General features: G+C 37.6%; 1 protein-coding gene across 1 annotated transcript in view; it reads right to left on the bottom strand.

Moving 5' to 3' along the window:
* Window positions 1-3,171: 3,171 nt before the first annotated feature.
* Window positions 3,172-23,961, bottom strand: part of OSTF1 (osteoclast stimulating factor 1) — a gene marked incomplete at both ends in the record, with an annotated part of 51,237 nt that continues 30,447 nt past the window's right edge. Inside the window, 8 exons of the mRNA XM_084238146.1 lie at window positions 3,172-3,230; window positions 7,987-8,085; window positions 11,385-11,463; window positions 14,462-14,511; window positions 15,106-15,213; window positions 17,351-17,404; window positions 19,009-19,072; window positions 20,679-20,729. Coding sequence (XP_084094272.1) covers window positions 3,172-3,230; window positions 7,987-8,085; window positions 11,385-11,463; window positions 14,462-14,511; window positions 15,106-15,213; window positions 17,351-17,404; window positions 19,009-19,072; window positions 20,679-20,729 — 564 coding nt within the window. The remainder of the gene's footprint in view (window positions 3,231-7,986; window positions 8,086-11,384; window positions 11,464-14,461; window positions 14,512-15,105; window positions 15,214-17,350; window positions 17,405-19,008; window positions 19,073-20,678; window positions 20,730-23,961) is intronic.

Here is a 23,961-nt window from a genome sequence, read left to right as displayed (position 1 = left end):
GTGGGAATGAAGACTGGTCCAGCCCCTATGGAAAACAGTATGGAGGTTTCTCAAAATATTAAAAGTAGATCTACTGTATATTATCTACCAATTCTATTAAGTATCTATCAGAAGAATGAAAAAACTAAAACTTAAAGGAATATATGTGTTCATTGCAACCCTGTTTATAATAGTCAAGTAATGGTACAATTTAAGTGCCAAATGACAGATGCCTGGGTTAAGATGTGGTATAGGCACACCATGGGATACTATTCAGTTATAAAAAGGAAAAAAAAAAGATGAAGGAAGGTGACCCACATGGCACAGCAGACCTCTCCTGTCTTGCCTGCTGCTCCCCTCAGCAGTGTATCTCTGTACATCTGCCTGTTCTGTTCCCCACTCAGTCTCTGGTGAATCCTCTCATTCCCCTGCATCTCTGGCCTGCACCCCAGCTTTTGTATGCATAAATAAATAAATGAAATCTTGCCACTTGTGACAACATCAATGAAACTGAAAGGGACTAAGCTAAGTGAAATAAGTCAGAAGACAAACACTGGATTTCACGAATATGTGGAATATAGGGAAATAAAACAATGGAACAGGTAAAGCTAAACCAAAACAAACCCTAGAAACATGACTATAGAATTGAAGCTACCGGAGGTGGAGGTTAGTCGGTGGGGAGCAAAGGAAGGAGAGGGTCCAATGGATTGTGGTGGACAATTGTTGGTGATTTGGTGGTGAATGTGGTGTAACACACATCTGAAGTGTGAACCTACTATCCTTCTGACTCGGATGTAGTGTCAACCAACATTACTTCAATAAAAAGTAATACAAAAAAAATTAGAGTGCTTAGATGGCATCTATCCTAATTACCTCAGGCCCAAAGTATACAAGACCAAAAAATTAGTTTTTGTTTTTTGTTAAAGCACAAGCATCATTTAAAAATAAAGTCTTAATATTTCTGTAGGAAAAGATATATAGTTGACATATATTTGAACTATATGTCTACTTATGCATTTTCTTGTAAATAGAAGATGTAAACTTATAGCACAGTACTGTAAATGTATTTTCTCTTCCCAATGATCATCTTAATAACATTGCTCTAGCTTTATTATAGGAATACAGTATCTAATACAGTAAGGCTTCTCTGATCAACAGAGGCTATTAGTAGATAATTTTGGGGTTACTCAGAAGTGATAAACAAATTCTCAACTGCATAGGGGTCAGGACCCCTCATCCCCATGTTGTTCAAGGATCAACTGTAATTTTCAACAAGAATTTCTGACCTTTAAGCTTAGGCTTATGAAAAATATAATTTTTTAACTCAAATTAATAGTATGTTTCTTTTGAGAATAAAAAACCCTCTGATTTATTTCAGTTTTTGTGTTTATTCTTTGCTGCCACTACTTACAAAGATTTCTTGCTACAAAAAGTTAGTTGGGGTATTTGAAAGACCTGAAACAGCCTTCTCAGGGTATGTTTCTCAAGACACCCACAGAGAAAAAAAACAGCTATAGACAGAAGAAACACCTATAGCGGCGGTTATTCACTTCCTGGGCTAGCCCACTTCCTTTTTCAAACATTTCTTTCTCTTCAAGAAAGTGCTTTCTGAAATGAGCATTGAAATCTTCTTACAAAGTATACTTCTGGGCCTAGAGGCTGGAATCTAGACAAATGCCAAAGGTTATGTCATTTTTTTTTAAAATTTTATCACTGTAGTGACAGAAAGTTAGAATCTCCAAATGAAACACTTCAGTATTTCATTTTTATGTAAAAGAACTGGGGTACAGGCCAGAGGTGTGGGGGTAAAAGGATTCACCAGAGACAGAGTGGGGAGCAGAACGGGCGGATCTACTGAAATACACTGCTGAGGGGAGCAGCAGGCGAGATAGGAGAGGTCTGCTGCACCATGTGGGTTGCTGCCTGGCCAGGGATGGAACTCAGACCATGGCAGTGATAGTGCTGAAACTTAACCCCTAGGCCACCAGGGAGGCCCTCCCTGAAATGTTAAGTGAAGTTTTACCCAAGAATCCAAATAGTTATGACATAAAGCTATGCTTTGAGAAAACAAATGTCATCAAAGTGAAAAACAGCCATATAAGATCACGGCTCAGGCCTCCCTGATGGTGTAGGGGTTAAGTCTCAGTCCTATCATTCTATCACCACTTCAACCTAAGTTCAATTTCAGGCCAGGGAGCTAACCCACATATGGCACAACAGACCTCTCCTGTCTTACCCACTGCTCCCCTTAACAGTGTATTTCAGTCAATCCGACTGCTCTGCTCACCACCCTGTCTCTGGTGAATCCTCTCACCCCCCTGCACCTCTGGCCCTACACCCCGATTCTTCTGTGCAAAAATAAAATAAATCTTAAAAAAATAATAATTTCATTGCTCTTGGCTACTCATTATGGAAAACTCTGGTATCTCGCAAATCTTAAACAAACATAAGATTTGAATTCCTGGGTTTCTTTACATAAGCTGTAAGCTTGGAAATAAACTTGAAACTCTCATAATTATTAAATATACATATTTTATTAGAAATGTATCATCTCAAATATTGTCTAGCCTTTAATCAATCAAATATAGGAAGTTAACTAGAATTTGGCTAATAGGATTCTTCTGTGAATAAGTGCAAAATACAATTAAAAATAAACCAGTATTTAGGTAAGTATAAATATAAAAAGCTTTACTTATTTACCAGCAAAGAGCGATACCACAAAAACAGGCAGAAAGAATGAAGTCTCTTAAAATGTTTATTTTTGTCAGGATAGCTGACAATTTTAAGTCTTTTGGTTTATTATTATAATATGCATTTCGGCCCCCTTGAAAAATCCACTCAAAATATCTCAATTCCTGAGGTAAAGAAGTTTAACTAAAAAAAACTATCCTGATTTTTTTTTTTAAAGAAAAACATTCTTAAAACATTCCTTTAGCTTGATAAATAGAAATAATTTCTTCTTGCTCTACTCTGGTGAACCAAAATGTACATTATACAGAAAACGCTCCAGTCACTTATTGGCAAATCAAAGGTAAGAACTGCTCATTTACACGTTCTACTGAAACACAGAGCAATACTGCCATGTTCATGTAGTTGTTTTTGTTTTACAGTTAGAAACACTCTTCTGGCAAAGACAAGATTTGGAATGGCAAAAGCAATAGAAGTTGTAGATCTTAAAGCTCTGGAAAGGAGTTAGTCTGAGTCTTCATCATCTAGATAGTCCTCGGCATTGCTTAATGTTCGAACTGCATCTAAAAAAAAAGAGAGAGTGAAAGCAAAACAGAGAAATTAGAAATTGCCTGGATTTTATTTTCATTTGCAAAGGTCCTGACAAGTCAATAAATTGTAATCTCCCCTCTGACCCAGAGATTGTACTTTCCCAGAGTAGAACTTTTTCAACTTTTGCTTTTTCAGCCTCAGTGGTCAGTTTGTGCTGCCACACAGGCTAACAGATGCATATGTCTGCATGGTCCTTAGACATGCAGAAAAGTAAAACACGTGGTGCTAAGCTACCACAAAATGCCACCAGTCACATGCACCACGACCAATGTGGAACACACCAGAAGCCACTGTACTTTGAAAACTGTGCTTCCAACCTCTTCTCCCAGTGACAGGTACACATGTGCCTTACTCAGTTGACAGCTTGTGCCCTTACCTGAAGGCAAGGTCACTGGGTAGAAAGATAACTAATGGAAGGAAAAGGAAAAGAAAGAGAATGAAAACACAGAAGCTTCAATTTCATTTTAGAAAACAATGATAATTAAGTATGCTCAGAAGCAAAAGAGTAAAACAAAATATAATGTTTGGAAATAAAAAGAGTTGACCCCCATGAAATGTTAAATTAACCTTCAACAGTTCAAAAGGAAGACATCTGGTCTTTAACCATTTAACTTATTCAACTCTCTAGTCAAATTCCTATAATGACAGATTATACTGGGTAAGATTTTAGGGGGAAAAAACAGAAATTTTAGAGGCTCAATGAATGTATAACAACCAGCCCCTGGTCTCTAAATGCTCTATCTCCATAACCCCTGGGAGACAGGAATGATTCCAAGTCTAGGGCAGAAAATGTAAAAGATGGGCCAGGAACCGCTTGTCATACAACAAAGCAAGGAACCTATCACAGCATTATTTTAAAAGGATTCCATTACAGTCCACTACTGACTGTGAAGTCAGCAAAAGTCACTTTTCAAGATAAAGACAAAAAAAATCACACAGCAAAGCTTTCCCCTTCTACTTTGTTACGACAATGCTGTGTTTTGCCCATTTGAGATATTATTTCTCCTTCAAGGGTTACTCTGCTTTTTATTTTAATTGCATTTCTCTGGTGAACAAGACAAAGATGATTTGCCGTGGTGCAAACTCAAAAGAAAATCAAGAAACAGAAATGAGCCGGCATATCAATTCCGTTTCTTCCTTCCTTTTATGGACTGCACTGAGCACAGTTTCTCTGCAAACTCCCCACAGTGGCCAAGTGCCAAGTGATGAGCTGTACTTCTTCACAGCCCACTGTGGGGTATTGGCCAGGACGGTAATATAATTCCTCGCAGTGCTTCCATTCTCCCCTGCCTCACTCCTGTTCTTCCTCCACCTCACTGTATTGGACTTGCATAGCACTTAACACAAACAGACAGTAGGTAAATATACTAGAGGGATGAACACAGTACTATGGATTAATGTCATTGACATACTATTACGTGAAAGAAATCAGACACAAAGACATATTGTTTGATTCCATTTGTATCAAGTTTGAGAACAGGCAAAAGTAATACATGGTGAGAGAAGTAAAAAACACTGAAGGAGCTTCTGGAGTATGAGAAATCTCTACTGTGATCTGGTTTGTGCAAATAAGTGTAAGCACACAAAAAATTCATCAGGTTGTGTACTTAAGATGTATGCACATACTGTATATGACACCCTAATTACTAAAAATTGGAAAAAGAATTTAAAAGGCTCAACCCTCAAGTAAGGCCCTGACCACCACCTCCAAAACCCAAAGTTACCTTCATGTTAACTGCAACGTGTGAAATAGTTTGTCTCTGTAATAATCCAATAAACTTAAAAAGTAGTCTATAATATCAATATACACCTTTTTCAGCTTAGAGTTCATGCTAATATTAACTAAATGGCCCAGTATTTAAACTCTCATTCCATCTAGGATCAAGTACAAATACAAAAATTCTTAACTGGATGATTGGGAGAATAGAACAAGAAAAAGTTAACATGAAAATTAAAATATGGGGCTTCCCTGCTGGTGCAGGAGTTAAAGTTTTCAGCACTATCTATCGCCAGCCACTGTGGCATGAGTTCAATCCCTGGCCAGGCAGCTAACCCACATGGCGCAGCAGACTGCTCCTGTCTTGCCAGCCGCTTCCCTCAGCAGTATATTTCAGTAGTTCTGCCTGTTCTGCTCCCCACTCCGTCTCTGGTGTATCCTCCCACCCTTACACCTCTGGCCTACACCCCAGTTCTTATATGCATAAATAAATAAAAATAAATCTTTTAAAAAATTAGAATATGAAAACCACTTGTTGTCTCAGTATGCCAGGCCCCAGGATTACCTCCGGGAATTAATCCAATTGTCTAAACAGTACAAATTTGGAAGGTAGATTAAAGACACGTAGAGTAAACAGAGAAAAAGAGTACCCAGGGCCTCCCCGGTGGTGCAGAGGGTTGAGCGCAGCGCTGAGAAGCTGTCTGCAGCCTCTGCAGCGCAGGTTCAATTCCCAGTCGGCCAGGGAGATACCCACATGCACAGCAGACCTCTCCTGTCTTGCCCGCTGCTCCCCTGAGCAGTGTATTTCAGTCAATCTGCCTAGTTTGCTCCCTACTCTGTCTCTGGTGAATCCTCTCACCCCCCGCATCTCTGGCCTGTACCCCAGTTCTTGTAGAAATAAAAATAAAAATATATAAATCTGAAAAAAAAAAGATAAAAAAGAAAAAGAGCACTAGTCTCCTTCTACAAAGACTGCAGAAAAGTGAAGGGAAAAAGAGATGAATTTTTCATCCCCAGTTTCAGTGCTTATGTGGAGGCTTCCAGGTACGGTTCTCTGGGGTCTAAGCAGGTATGGTATTTCCCTTGCCTGTCATGATCAAGCTCATAGTATGTATGACACTGTGATAACCTTCAGCTCTTAAGAAAACTTACACCTCGGTCTGGGCATTCTAGGGTACCCGTCTAGCAACAGGAAGTCAGTGGAAGAGAAAGGAAGTTAGGCCATAGTCTTACTTCCTCAGCCAGCTAAGCAGTAGGGAGGAGGAGGGCCACCCCAAGTAAAAGTGTCTCCCACAAAACTGCAATATAGCTTCTCAGTTAATATGTAGCTAGGAGCACTGTCTCAGATGACAAATATTTAGTAAGCAGACCATATAGCTATCTATGCATACATAATTACGTTTAAAAAAGACTGACTCTACCAGTGAGCATTCGTGGCTTAAATAAATAAGAAGTCCCAAGTTGCTTACTGGCTAAACTATATCTGACGTTCAAATGAATTAAAATATGGAACAAACATGTACCAGGAACAAAAGACAAAAGGGAATAAATAATAGGTTCATGAGGAGGGCTATGATAGGAATTAGATGATAGGTAAAGAGAGTAATTCTGAGAAGCCCTTGGCCAGCCGTGCAGAGAAAGGGGCTCCTTGCTGTTTTTGATTACTAGGGCAGGAAACCAGGTAACTAACTTTAGGGCATTGCTTCTGCAAGGGGTGGAATATGAGACAGTCTAGCATTGCCTTTTCTCAAAAATCAAAGGATATCTAAAGGAGAAATAAGCTTTCCTAGACGAGGAATTCAAAATTTAATGGAAATTTCATTTTTAAATTAATGGAAATTTGATTCCAGTGGGAAAAAACAGAAATAGTATCTCATTACACAAGTTCAAGAACTCTTAAAGTGATAATACCATGAAGTTAAAATGGAAACAAAGGAATTTAGTCCCTATAGTGGAAGTTTCTCAAAAGCTGTTTTGATGAATCTCCACCACAAAGGATCAGTCTAAACTGTAGCCTAGAAAGAAATACTAAAAGGTTTGGAATGATGAGTAACAATACTAAAAGACTTGCCAAAAGTGAGTCCTCTATTATACTAGCTCTTTTCCAACAGTGAGAAAATAGATCAATTACTGGCTTAGACTTCAAAGTTGTACAAAAGTGCCAAACATAAAGTAGAATAAGACTTGAGAAGTAAGAAAAAAGATAGTGTTCATCCAACCCAACCACTTCCACTTATTTTTCACATGGGCCAGGAAGCTGATGATGAGTTAAAGGGGATAGGGAAGAGTTAGATGGGAACAAGAATTCAAAGTACACCTTCTTAGCACTTTTTTTTTAGTAATCACCACATTGAAAAGAATATTGGGGAACATATTCAATAGGGTACATACTGAGAGGGTAAACAGCCAGTCATTGTGGAGTAATCATGAATGGTGCAAGTGTGTTTAACACCTTTCCTATTACATCTACTCAAAACAACCACACAGACTCTTGTTTTACAAACCTATACTCCCACATCAATAGAGCTATTTCTATATTCAGAAACATACACACAAAACTTATCTTTAAAAACCGATAACACTAAGAATAGATACCAAAATGATCACCAAGTCTAGATTACTTTTCATTATAGTTATTGATACCTTCATTTAAAGTAAAAACAAAACATAATCATAGAGCTATTAAGGACTTAATTAAAAGAAAACATTTAGAAATAACCCTTCTTAAAAATATATCTGAAACAAGGAGACAGAGGACATGATTTTCTAATGAGGAGAAAGCAAAGTGGTTAGAACTTGATTGCAAGAAACAAAAGAAACACAAAAAAAGCAAAATATCAATGTCTCTTCAAATTTATTTGCACAAGGTGTTTTATGTTAGAGGTTCTGATTTAAATGAAGGATATAAAATTTAACTTTAGCATCACCTGGAGAGCTTATCATGGAAAATTTCTCCCCAATACTAAACTGAAAAATCTTCATCAGGAGAAAGAAGGATTAAAACCAAATACCTGTTCCTTGTTTCTTTTTCAGGAGAGAAGCACAGGCAGCATTAGTAGCCATGTCCAGGGCTAGTTTCTTCTCATTGTTTTTTAAATCTGTTCTAGCACCTTTCCCAAAACAAGAAAAGTAAATCAGATGTTTTTGAAGACTCAACAGTAGTACCGAATCCTCTTTCCACCAGAATAATCACTTTTGGCAAAGCTACCCAGAGAACAATTCTGGCTAAGAATTCAGTTTTTCAAAACAAGAAAACTTTCTCAAACTAAGAGCATATTTGGTATCTTTATTCAGGGAACTTGTTGCTGTACCTTCCCTTTGCAGTGCCTATAGAACTGCATGTGATGGCCTCCCCTGGTGGCACAGGCGGTTGAGTGCAGCGCTGTGAAGCTGTCTGCAGCCTCTGCAGCACTGGTTCGTTCCTGGCCAGCCTTGGAGCAACCCACATGGTGAACAGACCTCTCCTGTCTTGCCCACTGTTCCCCTCAGCAGTGTATTTCATCAGTCTGCCTGTTCAGTTCCCCGCTCTGTCTCTGGTGAATCCTCTCACCCTCCTGTGAATCTGGCCTGTACCCCAGTTCTTATCTGCATAAATAAATAAGTCTTTACCAAAAAAAAAAAAAAGGACTGCATGTAAACTTTTCAGTGAGTTTACTGTCCTCATGGTAAATCCTAAGTCAGTTAGATCCCAGTGGATGTAAGAACATGCTAAAATCCCCTTAGCATGTTTATGGAGATTAAACTCAGTGTGTCCTTAGCATCCTCTGTTCAAGAAGGTCTTTTAGAAAGGATCAGGTGAAAAAACTGGAGGGGATTAATATTTCACATTTGTAAGTATATGCCCCTGTGAATTAGAATAGTAACACAATAAAACCTGGAGGTCACCTACTGTTTTACTTGCATTTTTCTTTGTGTCTGCTGTGTTAAGAAATTCACGAATATCATTTTCAGAGATTCAAAAATACAGAAGTATGTTGGGCAAATGAATATGTCCCATTTGCTCCCAACAAATGTCCTTCCTTCCCCTATTTTCTAACTTCTACAGAGGTGACCATTCTTCTTCATATGCATGAATGCATTTAAAAATACATAGGCACGCAAAATCCTATTAGATGTATTGGTCTGTAATTTGATTTTTTTTAACTTAACATTATATAATGATACTCATTCCCACTATGTGTACATAATTACAACTTAATCTATTTAAGTGTTCATAAGTATTCCATTTTTTTGAATGTTCCAAAGTTAATCACCTTTCTGTGAAGAGGCACTTAGTTGTCCTAATTTTCATTATTACAAACATTACTGCCATGAACCTCCCTAAACAAGGTCTTTGTTTATATGGATTTCTGAAGGATGGTTTCCTGCAAGCGATGCTGAAATGTAAGGAAAGGTACATTTTTAATACTGCCAGCTAGTGTCAAATTGCTTTACAATAAGGTTTTTACCAATTTATATCTTCTAGAAGCCACAGGGTATGAAAGTGCCATTTTCTTTGCAACCACACCCTCTTTCAGTAAACACAAATTAAAGTGCTAAAACTCAAAAGTGCAAAAATATTGAGTCAAATAAAAAACATTATGTGAACTAGGAATAGGGCGATTATGTATGAAAACATCTTTCTCCTGAGCCGATTCAGACCTATTCACAGCTACAGTTACATGGAAAACCTAATTCTCTCATTGTGCTACAGGTCAAAAATCCAGAAGGTTAATAATTCTGAGTAATCATATCTTACATTAAATTATACTTTGGAACTCAAGTACATGATTTCTTTCAGGATAGAAAATGTTCAGAGACTGCAATGCTAGAGCAGAGACACAATTTCCTGAGTCCCTCTCGATCAGTGCTGCCCAGCAGAAACACAATGTGACCCATATCTATAGATTTGAATTTTCTGGCGGTCACAGTTTCAAAGAGTAAAATTCATCTCAATAATATATTTTACTTAATCCATTATATTTTAAAGGTTATCACCCCATCATGTAAACAATGTAAAAATTAGTTTTGTCACCAAATCTTTGAAATTCAATGAGCATGTTACAATTACATTATATCACAACTCATACTAGCCTCAGAGCTCAGTAGTACATGTGGCCAATGGTTGACACATCAGACAGCACAGCTCTTGGCATCATTTTTGAGGAGTGCTATAGTGATCCTCATCACAGCTGATCTTTAGACCTGGCATTTACATCAATATACTTTAAATTAAAAACACTTACTCTTATATATCCAACAACATTGCTCCCAGGGTTCCGAATGACAGTGCAACCATTGGTTTGTGACTTAGAGACTCAAGCATCCTATATTTTAGCCTTTGTCTAGCCCTCTGCAAGGTTTAAGTAATATTTGGGGGGAAAAGGATGCATAAATAGTGAGTCTATAATTCTGCTGTCCCTTCTGACTTGTGTAAAAACAGGAAATCAGACATCCTCTTCTATTCTGCATCTCTCGCCCCTGCTCAGCTCAAAGCAGGACATTTCAGTCACAGCATTCTCTCTTTTCTAACAAGATGTCCCTATGAGAGCAGAGACCTCAGAAATTTTACCCATACAGCTTTCTCAACAAGGATCCTCTCTGTATCTGAGCACACACTTTCCTCCTAAGGCCCTTGAATCCTGAAGAATTGTACAATAAGTTCTTATAAAAAGTAATGTATGATTTTTTTGAGGTAATTTTGGTTTACAATACTTTATATAATATATGAAATTTTGAAGCCTATCAAGGTTTTCTTTTCTTAGTTAAAAATTTTTATAAGCCCTTGTGTCAAGAGCTGACTTTCAATAAATTGCAGCAAGGGAGCTGTTCAGCTACCTATGAAACTTGGGCCTAGAAGCAGGTCATCTAGGAATGCTTTGATACCAAGTTTCCCAAGAACATGCATAAGGGATGGGAGAGGGGGCAGTTGCCTTTCCAGCACTTTTTTTAATGTAACTAAAGTTTTTAATTTAAACTGAAAACTTAAATAACTGAATCCCAATAATTCCATCTTATTATATGAACACAGAGTAGAGGTTAAAATTCCAAGTTTAAAATAAAGAGGGTATTATTCTTCTTACTATTTCAAAAGTTACAATTGGATATGGCAAATTTTAAGAATAAACAAAGGTCAGATAGGGCCTCCCCTGGTGGCGCAGTGGTTGAGCACTGGGCTGCAAAGCTGCCCGCAGCTTCTGCAGCGCCGGTTCAATCCTCGGCCGCTGGTGAGAGTCCCACATGGCGCGCAGACCTCTCCTGCCGCCCACTGCTCCCCTTGCAGTGTATTTCGTCAGTCTGCCTGTTCTCTTCCCCACTCTGGCTCTGGTGAATTCTCCCACCCTCCTGCACTTCTGACTGTACCCAGTGCTTGTATAAATAAATAAATCTTTAAAAAAAAAAAAAGCCAGATAAATCAGCACACATTTACCTTTTTCTAGAAGCAACTGGACAATATCTGCATAACCCTTCCAGGCAGCAGCATGCAAGGCTGTGTCTCCCAACTTGTTCTTTGGTGATAAAAAGAGAGAATAGCATTTTTAAAATAGAGTGTGGAATGAAAACGTGCATTCTAAAATAAGAAAAATAAGAGAGCAGGAGACTCAAGAGATAAGAGTAGAGTAATTTTGGGAGATGAAATGGTATGTAGGAATAGAAACTGACTCGACAGAACACATGTGGAAATACAGATGCTGCTGTGAGAAACATAGGGGGAAGCTAGATTTGCCCCCCACAAAAACCTAGCATGATTAGGAATTCAAGATGCTGGAAGACTCTGGAACAGGAATGAAGCAGAGGAATAAGCATAAGTGAGTTGGTGAAAGTGCTTATAAGGAGTAATTAGAACCCCAGATTGCCTTCTTCTCTCCTTACTGCCAGGTGACCCAGTACAGATGGTAGAATTACCCTGTCAAGATAGCCAGATAGTTTTCAAGTTAATGGAACTTGGTACAAGAGAAGGTAGCAGTAAGGCCAGGAACTAAAAGCAGTGGGTAAGTGAAAAATCTACAAGTGAATGGTAAGACCCCTCTCCCACCTGCCTTTCCCTCCTGAATTACCTCAAAGTGTAGAGTATAGCATCTTTGCCCAGGCAGGTAAAGATGAGCAGCCCCACAGAGGTGGGGGAAGGAGGAGGCACTTAAACTGGTATCTGGGTATAAACCAAGTGGGACCTCATCACTTCGCCTTCCAGAGAAGCCCACCAGCCAACTAGCCACACAGGCCTTCCACTTCCACTCACACTTAGACATAAACGAAGACAAAAATATGAAGTATTTAAGGAAAGCCTCTAGTAGCTGAGGAAAGACCAAAACAAGCAAAATAGACACGGCACAGTGATTAAGAGAAAGTGTTTTTAAATGCTATAATTCATGTATCAGAATTAATGGTATTAGATAATGAAATAAGATAGAGATGCTATTTAAATAAGTAAAAAATCAGTAAAAAAAATGAGCTTATGGTAGATGATCCTAAAATGATCCCTAAGATCCCTATCTCCTGGGACACACCCCCTGCATAATTCCCTCCCCTTCAGTGTGGATAAGACCAGTGAATATAATAGGATATCACTCCTGTAATTAGGTTTCCACTCAGTTGATGTTGAGTTCAACTAAAGGGAGATTATCCTGGGTGTTTCTGGCCTAATCAAGTGGCTCCTTTTTTAAAAGGAGTGTGGTATCAGAAACATAATCTGCTGGCCTCACAGGGGAAAGTAAACAGCCATGTGTGAACTGTCTAGGGAGAGAGGTGGTCTCTCAAATCTGAGGGCCTCAGTACTGTGGTGTAAAAAACTCAATTCTCCCAGAAACCCGAATGAGACCAGATAAGATCTTAGCTCCAAATGAGAACCCAGCTCCAGTGAATATCCTCACTCTAGTATGTGAGACCCTGAGGAATAACCACAGCTGTGCCATGCCTAGAATTCTGAATTAGAGAACATATAAGGTAAACGGACATTGTTTAAGCTGCTAAGTTTGTGATAATTTATTAGGTAGGAAGCAAAAACTAATACAGAGTTCTGGGAAATTCAAAAGGTAACCGAAACAAAACTTGAAGGGTGAAAAACCTCTCAGGAAAAATTACTAATACAGAATTCTGGGAAATTCAAAAGGTAACCGAAACAAAACTTAAAGATAAGGGTTAGAAAACCTCTTGGGAAAAACTAAAAAAAAATAGAGGTTAATCCAAGAGGTTCACTATAACTACTAATGGGCAGTTCAGAACCAGGACAAAGAAAATAGATAAAAGAAATAATTTATTTTTTTCAAAGCCAAGAGTTCACCATGATTATTATAAAGGGGCTACATAAAAGGATATAACTGGAAAATGTTAGAACAGTGAGGATAAAGACTCTAAGGAAGAGAAAAAGCAGATCAAATGTGAAAAAATGGAATCTAAATGACATCACACCTCTCAAAACCACCCTGGGAACCAGCATACCAAGGAGCCATGACTGCAAAATTCTCAGGGGAATTATTTTCAAACTAGGACTCTCTCAGCCGGAATCCCCCTTCTTAGGAATCTACTTAAAGATATTCTTCAACAAAGGAGATCCAGGAAAGTGAAGACACAATTATACAGAAGAGGAGTAATAAGAAAACAGAGATCAAGTTGCTCAGATTAGAGAATGAGGAGGGCAGTGCTTCAGGGAGTAAAATGCCAGGGAGAAAAAAAGAAAGTGACTAATTATCTTAGACATTTTGGGAAAGTATATGAACAGTATAGATGTCTTTGTGAGATACAAAAACAAAACCGGGGCCTCCCTAGTGGCACAAGGGATTAAGACGCAACCTATGAAGCTATATGCAGCCACTACAGCACAAGTTCGATCCCGGACCAGGGAGCTACCCACATGGCACAGCAGACCTCTCCTGTCTTGTCTGCTGCTCCCCTCAGCAGTGTATTTCAGTCAGTCTGCCTGTTCTGTTCCCCACTCTGTCTCTGGTGAATCCTCTCACCCCCACCCCACACCTCTGGCCTGTACCCCAGTTCTTGTATGCATAATAAAATAAATCTTAAAAAAAATAACAAAAATAAAACCCAAAATACCGCTAAATAAGTCAATAGATATAGACATAGAACTGTCATACAAGCAGAGAACAATATTTAAATAGCCATAATAACTGTAAGCTTTACACAATAATATCACCAAAAACTATGAAGACCAGAGGAGGCAATGTTGGGTGCTGGAAGATGAGAACTGGGGCAGTTGACAAACTTAAACCTTCACCTGCAAGACAGGCTGCCAAATACATACAAAGATGAATTATGAGACAGCTCCATAAACATATTCCTTAATAACTTGAAGGTAAGAAGAAAGAGCTTGAAAGACAAAAAATATATACAAGGAGGAGTACAGTAGGCATCTGGGACATTATATAATATGAATTTTAAAACAATCATTTTTAAATTACATGATTGTAGTATTTTGATTGAAAACTAACATGCCCATGAGTGGCACAGAGAACAAGGCAGGTGTGATACATAATTTTTAGCAAGCAAGCTCACCTGTTGGTTCAGTTCAATGTTTGGTTGAGTAAATAGCATTTCCACTATATCTGAAATTCAAATCGAGAAGATATTTTTAAAGAATGAAAAGTAAAAGTCTGACATGACTGGTATTTTAAAACAAATGATTCTCATAACAAATTTTTCAGAATTCATGTAAATAGGAGACTAAAGAATATTTTATATCTGCAATGATAATATTCATACCACAAAATATGTGTTCTTTAGTTAAAATAAGATAAACTTCTTTTGGGAATCCAATAGTTTGCATTAAACTTAAAGTATAAATCATAAAAGCATACCTTAAGACATGGCTAAGCTAGCAGAGTCAATTCTGCCTCATTTTTCTCTAAAGATCAGATAGTGGGGCCTGCTTTTATTTTACTGTTGTTTTCCTGTAGCCTTTCCATGCCTGAGAGAAGAAGGAAGTTTCTACTCTTTCAAGTAATAGAGATCCCATGCAGTCAGCTGACCACATTCTACCCACTGTTTTATAGAGCTTCCAGGAACAAGGCTTTTTGGCTGATGTTCTAAAGGATTTGAAAAGAATAAGCACATTTTTTTTCATCTTTGTTGTAACTCTGGCTGCCCTAGGCGAAGCACATTTTTTCAGCAGCATAGACATTTATAAGAAAATGTATTACCTTTGTGACCCCCGTGACAAGCCCAGTATAAGGCAGTGCTTCCAGCTTTGTCTAAACCATTAACGCCAACTCGGTTGTCCAAACACTCTCTCAACCAGCTTAAGTTGCCTGAAAAAAAAGTTTACATTTATAAAAACACAAGAAAAGCGTTTTTATTTTTGATTTTTGCTTTTAAATGAATTTCATCCCGGATAAATTTCCATTTGCAATGGATTAATTAGCAAGCCTGAAATTAAGACTTGCCCAACAATACATTCATTGCGGTATATTTTGACCTTCAATTTATTAATGGAAAGCATTAACATCAATTTTTAATGGTAGGTTAATGGAAAGAGCTACATAAGGTATTTTTATGTTGTAAAAAATGTTTATCCTTTGTGAAATTCTGAAATTTGGGGGGAAAACAATCAAACCTAACAACAAGCAAACACTACTCATATTAAAAATGCATTTTCAGTACTTACAAGAATAGAAAGACTAAATAACCTATTCAAAGGTTGTACTTTTATATGCTGAAGTGAAACTATTAATTTAAAATCTTCTGGCTAATGCTATAAGTATCTAACTTAAAAGAATTTTCAATGTCAATTTAGTAGTTTTGCTTGTGCACAATCCCAAGCCAATAATTTTCTTTTGCACATTCCAATTTCAAAAAGGTTTAAAATTGAATGAAAGAAAGCTCAATGAGGCCCTACAAAAACCCCTCATTTTTCTATGGCAGGGTTTCTCAATGGGCCCTAATGTCTATAATTAGAGAAGATTTTGTTGTGGGGGCCAACCATACACTACAGGATGTTTAGCAATGTCCCCAAATTATCCAAAAGGTACCAGTAGCAACCTCCCAATCATGATAGTCCAAATATTTCCAGATACTGTCAAATATCCTAAGATTTAGAGAGAGGAATTACAGGCAGTTGAGAACCAATGCACAGAATAAAGCTCTGGGGGTAAGGTCCTCAGTCATACACCCCTGGCCCCTGTTGCTTCCTTCCTACACCAGCCCATCCTCACCACACACATTTAAACCATACCAACACTCTCCTACATGGATTTTTCATTTTCACATGACATCTATTATAGAAATATTTTATATCTGCAATGATACTTAACATTCATACAACTAATATATACTTAATATATAATGATAGTCATACAACTAATCCAGTGCTTGGAACTGGTGTCTGATGTCAGCTACAGACTATTGGTCTAATGAATCATCTACTAAAACTGAAAGGAACCTTAGAAATGATTTCAAGAAAACCCTTCACTATGCAGATGGGGAAATTGAGTCCCAAAGGTAGCAATTAAGTGCCCAAGAAGCCCCTGCCCTTCTGCTCTCCAGTTACTCGTTCTGGCCTCTAAAGCCTGCTTAACTGAAACTCACTTCAACAAATGTACTTATCACAGTGATAATGATCAACCACACTTGGGCCTCCCTGGTGGCGCAAGGTTAAGTCTCAGCACAAAGAAGCTATTGCAGCCACTGCACCAGGAGTTCACAAATTTGATCCTTGGCCAGAGAGCCAACCCACACAGTACAGCAGACCTCTGCTGTCTGGCCAGCTGCTCCCCTCAGCAATGTATTTCAGTAGATTTGCCTGTTCTGCTCCCCACTCTGTCTCTGGTGAATTCTCTAACACCCCCACCCTCCACACACACACACACACACACACTCACACACGCACACCTCTGGCCTATACCCCATACCCAGGTTCTTGGATGCATAAATAAAGTAAATCTTAAAAAAAAAAAAAATGATCAACCACACTTATCTCTCAAAGGCAGCAGACTTTGAGCTCTGGAAGTCACAGACCATGACTTTCCACTTGCCACTGAGCATGATGCTAGGTAAAGTACTGTTGTTAACATTTTGAAAGGACAGGTTTATTAAGAAAGGGAGAAAGAAAAAAGAGAGGCACCCACATAGTCACAGCCAGGCAGGAGAGTTGCCTGACTAAAAATTTTTAATTAAAATCACGCTTTTCTCATTAGGAGAACAGAAAACAGAAGAGAGATTGCCTCCAAAGGAGGAAAGGATTTAACTGGGAAGGGAAATTTCTTTCTTGGGGGGGTGGGAGGGGAGAAGTACCAGATTATTTTTATTTATTTATTTTTAGATGAAAGAAATTTCTAGATCTTGCAGATAGGTGTCCATACTTGTCAAAACTCATCCAACTATATAATTAAAATCTGTGTTTTACAGTACTGTGTCTCTCAACCAAAAAAAAAAAAAAATTACACCTACCTCTTTTTGCAGCTTCATGCAAAGGGTTGTCGATGGATTCTGCCTGCTCAGCCACTAAATTGAAAAGAAAAGTGTGAACCCAGTGTTGAGTGTTTGAGATGATTCACTAAATCCTCTCACTCATCACAGTTGCCTCGCTTCCCAAGTACTAGATTCTTTGTAAATAGTTTCCCTTAATGTGGATAAAAAATAGCAGAAAATCAAACTGAAGTTTCCTGTTTTAAAATAAGCTGGTGTTAGATGAAACCAAGCTAAGCAATAGCTAACAAAACAGTAATTAACTGGAAGTAGAAATAAAAACAAACACAGTAATTAACTGGAGGTATAAATAAAAACAAAGAGATCCGTGGCCTGCACGCCATATACTCAAGTATTTAATAACACAACCTTAGTGACAAAAATGCAAAAGAAAACATTCGATGTTCTTATTCACATTCTGTTCAAACACCCTTTTGAATGGCAGAAAATAATTGTTTCCCTGTCTGTGAGCATGTGTGGAGCAGAATGAAGGGTAAATAATTTGCTTCCTGTGTTCAGAAAAGGTAGTAAGCTCACTTACCTGCCTGGAGGGAAGCTATGTTCACTATTCTAGAATCAGTAGGAGAGATGAAGTGCAACTTTGTTCCAGTGCAACTTTAGACCCACCTCCTCACACCATAAAGGGCTTTAACTGGATACTTCCTTGGCTATTAGGAATCCAAAATAACGAATATTTTACACCCTCAGGGTCCATGACAACCTCGAACTGGAGTAAATGGTAAACAGGTATTTGGGGTTTCAAAGTTTAGAGGAGTGTAGAGATGTTTTAAAACCTTTAAACCCAGAACGGTATTACTCATAGACCAAGCCAAGCAGGACTTTAGTGCTGGACCCAAGTCTCAGCCCTTGATCCTTACCCAACCCTCACTTCCCCTCCCCTAAGAACTTTACAGTGAATTTTCCCCTTCCAGTGCTTGGAACTGGTGTGTGATGCCAGCTATAAACTATTGCTCTAATGATTTATCTCATGCTAAACTGTAAGGAAGCCCTCTCACTACACAGACAGGGAAACTGAGTCCCACAGGTAGCAGTTAAGTGCTATTATTAAGGTGCCTTGCTATTAGAAAGTGGAAGAAAACAGATTAAAATGCAGGTCCCTTGTTTACCAGTTCTGTACTCTTCTTACTTTACTCTTTTTTCTCCCTTTTCTAACTAGAGGTGGCTTCATGGCAGCGGCCACATATTCCTGTTTAAGCTCTCCAAAATGCCCACATAAATATTTAATGAACATCACTGCTCCAAACATGAATTAACAAGACAGGGGTACTTCATCACAAAAGAAAGAGCTAGGCCAAGAAATCATCCATGAGATTTAGCTAAAAGAAAAAAAAAAATGCTCTAAACATTGAATGAAGTAAAACCCTAAGTGCTTCCTTGGAATCCTGGGGTTCTTTCAAGAATGGTAATATGCATTTTCTTATTCCAAAGAGTCAAGTTCAAGTACCTCTGGTGTCCATAACTATCTTATCAATGGTAGGACTAGGGGCAGAAAATGCCCTAGAATGGAAACAACTTCCACTGATTTTTCAACCACAACAGCAAGCTGAAAAGCCTCAAGAATCAGACAACTACAAGTGTAGGAAGGACAGACAGAAGTAAGGCCGCCAGGCCACGCTTACCATAGTTGCTTGGGATTAGTCCAGTCCTGCCTTTGGAGGTGCCTTTCCACCAATTGGTATCAGTCTGATGAAAGAAGACTTCAATTCAGTGGTGCCAAATCCAGTTTACATTTAATCACTTTCAAAACCATTTTGCTAATGGTGTGCACCTACTCCACGAAATGTCCACTAGCGCTGGTTAGAATGACAAAGCTTCCCCACTCCGTGACTGCAAATGTCAACCCACTCCCCTTATCACTAAATTACAACTTTTCACACATCTGCCCATAAAAGCAAATATACTTTATCACAGAGCCTCAAACACCAAAAAATCAGAGATAATATGAAAGAGAAGAAAATATTTACATTTAGTTCAGACTATTCAAAGGACTTTTTTGTTTCAGAATCTAATTTTTCATAGTTTAAAGATTTTCCCCCTTTTTTTCAGTTTTCTAAAGACCTCAATGTCACCTTCATTTTTGAGGTAACTTTCTACTATAAAAAAATTCAAACTGATACAAAAATAGGAATACCAGTATAAAGAACCTACATTTACCCAGTTTTCAATTGTAATGAATCATTTACTCTCCTCAGATTATAGTGAAATAAGTTCTAGACATCATGTGTTTTCATCCATAAATAGCACATATCTAGGAAAGATAGAATTTTTTCAAAGATATCATTCTAACACCATTATCACAGGTTGACTTTCTTTCAAATTTTTGACAATAATTCCTCAGTATCATTGAACATTTAAATTAATATTCAAATTTTCCAGTTAGCCCATAATTTGGAATCTAAATAAGGGCCATGTAATATGACTAACTGATTTGCCTCTCAAGTCTCTTTTAGTCTAGCAAGTTCCCCCTCCATTTGTTTTAGCCCTTTCACAATATACTTGTTGAGAAACCACATTTTGTTCAGTAGTTTCACACTGAATTTTGCCAGTTGCCTCCCTGTGTTATTATTAAAAGCATTCCTCTATTTCCCATATTGCCTATAAATTGGTCATCAGTGCAAGAGGCTCAGTTAGAACCAGTTTCAATTTTGTCAGCAAGGCTATTTCACAGGTAGTATTGATTTCTTCATCAGAGACACATATGTCCAGTGGTCTCTCTATTTGTAATGTTAGCAGCCGCCGATAAGCAATGGATCCATTATTTCACAGACATTGCAAAATGGTGCCATTCTAATTCTATCATTCTCTCTTCATTTAAACTAGAAGATGTCTTTAAAGAGAAAATTTTCCTCTTCCACTCTTAGGTTACCTAGAGATGGAGTTCATAAAGAAAGTGCATGACAAATGCTGATTCATTTCCCTAACAGTTGCCAGAATAAAAGTTGTTACCCTCAAATTCTCTCAGGGTGACCAGTGACATTTGTTTTAAAGTATCATTAGGAATTCAAGGATTCAAACACTTCTACTGTGTTTCAACCCTTGCCAGTTGTTGCCTAAATTGATTGCTCAAGTCATCCTATCTTTAGCTAGTGGAAGCTACGTCAATTTAGTTCCTGTGTCTTTCCAGTGTGCCCCTAATTAATAGTCTTTGGTTGTTTCCTTGTTTTCTAGTAAGATGTTTTGTGACTGTCTTGTTCCTTTGCTACTCCGGAAGTACTATCAGCCATTTCTCAAAGTCATCTTAAACATCTTCAGTTCATATGTGGTATTACAAAATATTAGCTGTGCTTACCATGTCAGTAATGTAGATAATATCACCTTCCTCAAAGTATAATTCATCAGGCTAAAAGAAAAAAAAAATGTTTAAAGTTTGACTCCCTGTGATTTTTCATGAATTAGAAAATAATGATTATGATAAGTATACAAACTCCAAATCCTAAAAATATTCTTAATAATGTAGCTTTTATATACTTAAACCTGCCCATAAGCTAAATAATGAAACGTCATTGACAAACTAACACATGTATTGAAAGCTGAGCTTTCCCATGATGAACTTCAAAGAATTACATGTTTAACAATTAAGAATTACCCCCATACTTTATATTCTTCCATAATGAAAGCGAGACACTTTTATACCAAAGTAGAATATTAATAAAATTGCCTGTAGAAATTCCAAAAGTGATTTATGTGCTTTCATAAAAGGATGGTTTTTCATTAAAACCAGGAAAAAACAGCTCAAAGCTTATCACTGGGCTTCAGTCCTTAAACTCTCATATCAACATCTTTCATCTGATTATTTTGAGAAAACCATTATCCTATCTCATCATATTCAGAGAGAATGAACATTTCATATATGAGAATAGTTAAAACATAACTCAACCTTAATAAGGCTAACGAATTGAAAATAAAAAGCAGTAACTCAGTCCAGAGACCCTGAGGTTAGCTGATGACACAGTCAATATGGGCTCTGGCCTATACCAACCAAATGTCCTATGAACTCTGAAAAAAGTCAGGTACTTAAATACCCTTTCCCCTTCAATAGATAATACTTACCAGCATGACTTTATGAGTAAATAAAATGATGTCTAATGAGAGTGAGTTTCAGATATTGGGATCTGTTTATGTAGTAATGGTGAATGAAAAATTTAGTACACAAAATTTCACATAGGATAAGATCATAATAATATATGAAATATGATTAGAAAATTTTCCAAATTTTCTATCATGAGCATGTATTACTTTCATAATTTTGGTTGGAAAATACTTTTTAAAAAGAGCCTTTGATATTTCTGAGCACTTACTGTTCTATACAAATAAAAATTATGCTTGTGAAACAAATTGTTTTAGCCATTCACTTTTCCATTTGTTTAACTCCTCCCTCAATTGCAGACTAGAGTAATACATATGATTGTAGTAGTAATTTATTTAATTTTAAAGATGATCTTTATTATAACAAATATTTCCCCAAAATATAAATGAAGACTACTACAGCTCTACAATGCTTTAAAAATTACCAAAATATATAAATATTTAGGTGCATTATGCATTCAAATATTGAAATAAGAAAATAACAATTAATGATACCAAGAAACAGCTGAATTCCTTTAAAAGGCAACTTCTTAAAGCATTTGAATTTAAATGACAATTTACAGAGACAAGACTTACACATAGCATAAGCTACACAAAATTAGTTGAACCTATACAAACTCAATGACATTTAAATGTTATTTAAAAGAGGCACTTAGGAGAAAAAAAAATATAGACCTCTAAAATTTTCTCTAAAATAGTCTGATGATCTATGATCAATGTCACTACGAATGTGATGAATACAGAAAATGATTAGGGAAACAAACTATTCCCTTTCGTGCATTCACACACTATTGCTATGCACTATTGCCATGGCATGCATGATTGCTTAATGACATTTTGGTCAATGAGCCACATATACAATGTGGTACCAATAGGCTATAACCTTAAAACCTAGGTGTGAGGTAGATGATTACATTTGTATAATTATGTAGCAGTGCAATCAGAAAGGTGGAACTGAGTGGAGAAGGAAAGATAAAAAGGACTTGAGAGAGAAGAGTTGGAGGAGACACTTGGAGCAGAGACATGTGAGGAAGAAGCTGCGTTTGCTTCTCAGCCTTGGACTTGCACCATGGACTTGGGGGATATGGAAGGAGACATTTAGAAGAAATGTGGGTGAGAGACCTAGGGGGAGACTGACAATGGCAGCAGACTTTATCTTTGCTTGTACTTTGATAGTGGCTTCTTTCCTTCCAGACTTGCCTTGCCCCTTCTGCCCTTTTCCTATGGTTCTCTGCCAAAAGGTGCCTTAAACTTGTGGCAAGCTTTCGGGCGTTAAGTGGGGCATTTACCTAGGAAAGGGTGGGTAACTTCAGGTGTTTCGTTGAGAAACTACTATCCTTTCTTCTCTTTTCTCTATTGCACATTAATTATAATGCACTATGTTTTTCTTTATGTGGTAGATGGCAGAACCTATTGAAAGCATGCAATATTTGAAGGTCCCTGGGTGCCTCTCATTCTGCCTGCTATCAATTACACTCAGCTGTTTGCACAATGACAAAGTCCCCTAATGATGCACATCTTTAGAACACATCCCATCAATAACTGATGCATGACTGTATTTTCCTGCTGCAAATCAGATCACTCTCAGAGATCAGTGGTCACCACCAGAGCATCACAGCTAAACATAGTGGCTATGCCCACAACAGTAAGGCTGGCCTTTGTGGGCAATCTTAACAACATTTGATTATCTCTCCTTCAGATGGCAATGACAGTTGGGAGAGGGGAATGAAGTAGGATGTATTAAGGCCAAGGCATTAATTTCTGGAGTGACTTGAGTTTCCTGCAGTTTTGAATAGATCTGTCCTTTTTTAGAGCCATCCTGGGGCAATCTTATTTTCTGAGAGCTAACCTTGTTCATGTATGTCTTATGATGAATCCTCCTCCACTAGTGCTTTCACTGGAGTGAAAAAGTCATCTCCCCCTACAGTTCTGGCCCCCTTTTGAAATTGCAAATGTCAAATCTGTTCAAGTTCTCACATTTAATAAAATCACCTGCCCTTAAAAAAAAAAAAAAAAAAGCACATTTGAAAAAGCACCAAACAAATAGCTATAAAAAAAAAAAGGCGCAATATAAATTAGCCTTTCTCTCAAAAAAAGAAAAGAACAAAGCTCAGGCCAATGAACAGCAAGTATTTAATGGATACAGGGTTTTCTTCTGAAGTGATGAAAATGTTTTGCTACTAGATAGAGGCAGTGGTTGTACAATATTGTATACTAAATGCCACTGAATTGTTCTCTTTAAAAGGGTTAATTTGATGTTACATGAATTTTACCTAAGTAAGAATAAAGGCAATAAAGCCCAAAACAGTTAAAACTTTAAAAGTTTTTAAAGAAGCTCTGTCCTTTGTGGTTTGGTAAAGTGCACCATTTGGAAAATGTCTCTAAGTACAGACATTTTGATAGTTCTCATGCTGTTTCGTTTTTAAATTAATGGCTACTGTTCAATAGTGGTGTCCACCACAAGTCACGCATTAGGTCAGACTTGT

Source organism: Talpa europaea (genome assembly GCF_964194135.1).
Source record: "Talpa europaea genome assembly, chromosome: 7".
In the NCBI taxonomy this organism is placed as follows: Eukaryota; Metazoa; Chordata; class Mammalia; order Eulipotyphla; family Talpidae; genus Talpa; species Talpa europaea.
Note: the sequence above shows the minus strand (reverse complement) of the source record. Positions and strands in the feature narration are given on the sequence as shown.